This window comes from Triticum dicoccoides, chromosome 7B, assembly GCF_002162155.2.
Source record: "Triticum dicoccoides isolate Atlit2015 ecotype Zavitan chromosome 7B, WEW_v2.0, whole genome shotgun sequence".
NCBI classification, from domain to species: Eukaryota; Viridiplantae; Streptophyta; class Magnoliopsida; order Poales; family Poaceae; genus Triticum; species Triticum dicoccoides.
In genome coordinates this window covers 437,814,170-437,820,234 of record NC_041393.1, presented here as the reverse complement: position 1 = coordinate 437,820,234, position 6,065 = coordinate 437,814,170, and the positions used below count along the sequence as shown (strand labels likewise).

General features: G+C 45.2%; 1 protein-coding gene across 1 annotated transcript; it reads right to left on the bottom strand.

Annotated features, from left to right (window-relative positions):
* Nucleotides 1–4,176: 4,176 nt before the first annotated feature.
* On the bottom strand, nucleotides 4,177–5,248 carry LOC119335872 (protein DMP3-like). The gene has a single exon (XM_037607924.1). The coding sequence runs from the start codon at nucleotides 5,050–5,052 to the stop codon at nucleotides 4,369–4,371; it is 684 nt and encodes a 227-aa protein (XP_037463821.1). The 5' UTR covers nucleotides 5,053–5,248; the 3' UTR covers nucleotides 4,177–4,368.
* Between the last annotated feature and the right edge of the window lie 817 nt (nucleotides 5,249–6,065).

Genomic DNA, 6,065 nt, shown 5'->3' with positions numbered 1-6,065 from the left:
GGGGCAGAAGGCAGGGTGAGGGTGTTAAGTGGGTTTGTGAGATGGGGTTGTGGGTTTTATAGACAAGAGAGTTGTGAGGCAGGTTGAAATAGTGGAAAACAACCGAGTAGCAAGCCCACAATGGTTATTTAGCTACAACTAAATATAGAACAACACAAATAATCATACAAGAAAACAACTTGACCTGATAAAACAATTCTTCACTTCATTAGTTAGCATAAGTTTTGAATATAAGCATTTAGTGCAATACTTAACGTAACCAGCAAGTTCTTGACTTAACTAGCATCACTCAAGTTACCATAACTTAAGCAGATCATATAAGACTACACAAAATATACAACCACCGCCATCAACTTGCAAGGCCTGTCAATATAGGCCAACTTACTTATCCAACATTCTCCAAATCTTCAAGCTTCTAGCATCGCCTTGATTTGATCAAGCTTGTCCTTGCTACCATGGTCAGCATTGAGCAGCTCAACAACAACTGTCTCCAGCTCGTTCTTCTCTTGTGTAAGCATATCCCTGTTCACCTTGATATCATGCATGTCCTTCCTGGTGTTTTGAGTTATTTCTGTCTCAGACTTAAGGATACACTTTTGCTCCTTTGCTAGCCTAAACTTATCCATCTTCACCTCCATCTCGAACTCTTCCTTTTTCTTCTCAAATTTCTTGACATCCATTGCTTTCTGGTAGTCCACTTTGCCAACACCATCCTCCCAGTCAAACATCTTGGTAACACCAACCCCATCTTTTGATACTCAATTCAAAGATGATCCTTCTCCTTCTTCATCTTGGATAACTCCTTCTCAAAGCAAGCTTGTCTTTAGCAAAAGATTTGGTAGACCAGTTCGCCCTTCTGCAAAAGGACTACGTCCGGTTGGACGGGTTGTGATTTAACACAGAAGATAAACTCTCTTCGCCTTCTCCTCGATAATTGATTCATCAATAAATGTCGATCACTCATGGTAGATGCTCAAGGTGATCTCCAAACCTTTACAAACTTCTTCTTTGGGAATCACAATGACTCTTGGTCTCTGAAGAAACTTGACACCTAACCATGTACAGAGTTTGTATCTCTCAGGAGTAATAGGTGGAGCATACTGGACTTAGTACGAGTGATGCTAAACGACTATCTAAATTTTTGGCTCTGGGGTTTTCTCTTGATGGAGTTTAAACTCAAATCACTCTAGAGAGAGGGTTGCTCACACAATCATCTCGGAATCAAACGGAGCAGCCAACGGACAACGTTGGAGCAGGGTGGCTATTTTTACCCACAACCTTCCCAGATGGGAAATGACAATTTTCGACACTCGGTCCAGCCAATGGCCAATCGAGACGTTCTCAACAGTCGGATTATGAGAACAATGATAACATTACTTGAGGTACAAGTAATGCTAACTCTTCGGCAATCAAATCTCTCACAACGAAGAAGAACATCGTCTCTCGCTAGTGAGTATTTATTTGGAACACAAAGCGGTTTCTCTCTCAACTCACATAGGATTTGGGTTTAGCATCAGAGAATCAAAGCTTCAAACACTATACACCTCTTAATAGTATGGTCGTCCTATGAATCAATAAAGAGAAATAAGAACAACAACAAAAATGCTCTGTTTTCACTCCGTCTTCAACTTCTCTGCTGCAGTCAATTTCTTCGGACAAAAACCGAACTAATTGCTTTGCTCAACAATTTTTCGGGGTCACTCACGACAGACATAGTCTTCGGTGATAATCCTTGCTGCTACACAGAAGATTATCTTCAGAGTTTTGTACCAAACTTCCCATGACTTCGGGGACCTGTTACCCTGTGTGCACTAGCAAACACATCAGTCCTTTAGTGTTTATGACAGCAATCTCCAAAACACAAGGGGCAAATTATTACACCAACACTATAGTTTGAAAAATGAAAAGCTATTGTTGGTAATTATGAAATAATGTTGTTGTTTGATAAATGAAAAGCTATAGTTTGAGAAATGAAAAACTATAGTTTGACATATGAAATGCTACAGTTTGAGAAATGAAAAGTTGCAATGCATGTACATACCATTTGCCTGTCACTCATTAGTGTCCATGGGGTTGTGTTATCTATGCCTAGATCCTCCTTCAATGTGTTTATAAATCACTTCCATGTGCCAGTATATTCCACTTCAACTATGGCAATTGCAATGGGAAAGATATAATCATTAGGATAAACTCCAAGAACAGTGAACATCACTCCACCATACTTGTTCCTAATGCGACACCCATCAATGCATGTAATGGTCCCAAGCTAGTAAATAAAACCTCTTGGATGCATATAAGGACAGATAGAAGTTCTCAAACAACCCATCCTTTGCATTCAGAAACATGATACTTTCAGGATTTGACCTTCTGATTTTAGTTGTGAAGTCCCATAGTAAATTGTTCTGTTCTAGTTCATCTCTATAATTTGCTTTAGTGCAATCCTTCTTGCTCTTGCTAGATTGATTCTAGTAGGAAGCATATTGTAATCCAACTGAACAAGCCTGACAAACTTTTTTTAATGACATCTTCTCATCTGCTCTAAATGTCTCCAAATACTTGCCAACCAGATATCTTGCTACGAATTACTTCAGTGCCCATTCTCTTTCACATGTATGTTGTCCCACATACTTCTTCACAACCCATGCTTTGGTCCTGCTGTCAGGTGCAGCAAACAGGAACCAGGGACAATCTCCAACACAACATGCCCTTATCCTTCACCTATCAGTTTTTGTAATGTATTTGAACTCTTTATTTGATAGTGTACTCTTGAATTGCTGCTCTAAGTTCAATCATAGTCGAGAACACCAACCCTATGTGAAAATTCACATCTTTCATGTTCTCTAGCCTCCACATTTTGAGTTTCACTTTCTTCTTCATTTTTTCTTCCTTAAGCATCAACTACTTCCACTTCCTCTGCTGAATCACTATCTTCAAGCTCTGAATCTTGCAACTCTTGCAACTCATCTGAACCATAGTCACTGTCCTTCTACCATTTAGATCTCTTTTTTTTGCTCAAATTTCTCATCTACCCATTCTTCATAGAGATCATCATCATCTTTACCTACTTCATTGTCAGAGTCAACCCAGTCGGAATCACATCCATTGTCATCATCGTCACTTTCATTTTCATTGGAGGTTTCTTCTTCTACCACAAGATTTCTTCCGCTTTTTCTCAGCTGATGTCCAACACTCTGGGCCATTGGTGGAACACTGCTACTCCCTTCATTGTTGTTGACTGCATGACATTGGTTAAGTCTGCCTTTCTGAGCTTTAACCTCAAACCTAGGATATCTCCTAATTCCAGCGTGAAAGCCATGAGACTTTGGGCTTAGTATAAAAGGGAGATCAGGTGTACCACTAACATGAGTATCTTCAATTACATTGTCAAATGTCATATCTTTGTGGTCCATAAACAGCTGAAAATACCGGAACTTTGGAACAAGTGCTGCCATGTGCAATGTGTCAGTGTCACAATCCATAATCAGGAGTCCATCATCTAGAATATTTCTAGGAAGCAACCAGTGCAAAACAATCTTTGGTTGGTCACTGTATCCTAATTGCCGCATAAAATCAGTGGCGAGAGAGGAGACCATGTATATACTTCACAACCATCAAAGAGCAACTTTGCCATCAACATATGTCTTCGACTTGCCAAATCCGTAAAAAATCCATCATAGTTTATTTCTACGGTGGAAAGTTCCTCTTGTAGTCCTAGATTACAAGGATTCGGTCAAAATCTACCATGGATTCGGCCTAAATTGGAGAAAAAAGAGTAGCATCGAGGGTTAGGGTTACGGGCACTGACCATATAGCAGAGGAGGATCTCTGGGTCGCCGCAGCATGAGCGCCATCCTAGCGGGGCCGCCGTCGGACAATTGCCTGCGATGGCCGCCTCTTCTCACTGGAGCAGTGCCTTCGCCGTCGACCGCCCTTGTTTTGCCAGAGAGGGGTGGGGAGGAGGAAAGGACCGCCATTGGGAAGGAATTAGGGTTCGAGGGTTCTTTCGCAGATATGTATGACAAGTCGTTATCCAGCCTGGGCCTCCAGTCCACGTGACGGCGGTCAAAGCGCCACGCAAGCTGGTCAGCGGCGGTTGGATGGAATTAGGACCTCGGACGAACAACTTAAAAAGATTTAGGACCTAGGCATGCATTTTGAAAAAATTAGGACCGCATCGACACTATAATACCCACATGCATTTTACTCATCTTTTGTGTGTAGAATCTATAGTCGGATCATTTACATCCCACACGCAAATAAGCAAGAAATCGAAATGATAGAATGATACAATGCTCTTAAGTTAGGAGGAGTACTACTGTAACCAGAGTAATTCTTGAACTTTGCAATAGGCGGGTAAGTTTAATTTATTCAAGTGCTGCTGCCAGCGGCGCCGTTGGTGACAGGGTAGCCGATGCCGTGCCGCCTTGTGGGGAACGCGACGAAGAGCAAGCTGCAGAGCACGCCGACGCCGAGCGGCACGATGTCCAGCACCTGCTCCGTCTCTCTCGCCGGCGACGGGCCGTAGAAGCACCGCACAACGTTCTTGTCTCTGGCCGCTACCACCCCGAATACGGCCACCGACAGCGCCGCGTGCACGGCGTCGATTGGTGCCAGCCTGTACCTGGACGTGTCCGGCGGCGTGGGCGCGCCGGGCGGGTAGTCGAGCAGCCAGAGGCCCCTGAGGGTGGCGACGCCGTAGTAGACGCGGCCGTCGGGGCCCTTGAGGGAGTCGGTGAAGGAGGCGAGGAGGCAGGAGAGCGCGAGGACGGCGAGGAGGATCCGCGTGAGCAGCGCCGTGGTGGCGTCGCAGGCGCCGTGGTTGGTGAAGGTCGGCGCGAGCAGCTGGAAAGCCAGCACCGTACCTGTGGGGAGCAGGTTGGCCAGGCTCGCCGTCGACGTCAGCGCCTGGTACAGCGTCGATCGCGGCGGCGGCGGCGGCACCGGATCAGCAGCTTCATGCTTTTCTTGCTGCTGATCCTGGAGCAGTGGCGATGCTGCCGCGGCAGTCCTCTGCCTGACGGAAACGGCAGAGGCAGAAGGAGCAGCTGCCATGATCGATTGTTGTGCGTGATTGGACTGGGTCTGGATGGATATTTGTAATCAAATAAACTAGCTAGACAGCTAGAGATGCATGTGCGAGACGAAGGAACGTGCGTAGAAGATTCTTGACGGAGGGAGGACTAGGCGTTTTGTGCGTGCTTGCGGGGTCGTGGTTTTCTATTGCTGGATGGCTGGTTCTTGCGTGTCTTCGAGTTTGCTTAGGCTGGCAGTGTCAACTAGGGAGGGTTGGGTACCTCGGTTTGTGGAAGGCGTGAAGGAATAGGCAACATGTCAACATGGATGGCGTCGCATTGCAAACGTAACGTAACTGCTTCATCCATCGAGGGAAGAAGGGAGGGGAGAGACCTCGTTGTGTTGACACGGAACTGCCTGAATTTGCATGCTAGGAGTACTTAGTTTCTCCACGGTGGAGCAAACTAAGCGCACCACGCGAAATGATCAATCACTGGATCAGTTTGGGAGGTTCCACCTTAGGGACACTTTTGTCAAACGACTCGACGTGGAGCAAAGATAAAACCCACACGCTGGCGAATGATCATCATGCCAGGTTCATAATCCCCTCGTCGAAAGCACGAGGTTTCGCACTTTCACCTGAGTTTTCTCGATAATCCAGCATCTATGTAAACATCTACTTAATCTTAAACTTCATAATCTAATTCTTCAAAAATTATGGATGGAATCTTGACCTTGCATGAAATCCTCCATCACACTCAAGTCAAGAAAAAAACGGGGATTAGTTTGAAACTTGACTTCGAGAAGGCTTACGATAAGGTTAACTGTGATTTTTTGCTTGAATGCCATAAAATGAGAGGGTTCAACCCCAAATGGTGCGAGTGGGTGGAGAGAATCCTCCACAACGGCACAGTTAGTGTCGGTGTCAAAACCGGCGGATCTCGGGTAGGGGGTCCCGAACTGTGCGTCTAGGCGGATGGTAACAGGAGACAAGAGACACGATGTTTTTACCCAGGTTCGGGCCCTCTCGATGGAGGTAAAACCCTACTCCT

Bases quoted from the DNA above. Each gene is read 5' to 3' on its own strand.
- LOC119335872 (XM_037607924.1), bottom strand. From the start codon at position 5,052: ATGGCAGCTGCTCCTTCTGCCTCTGCCGTTTCCGTCAGGCAGAGGACT.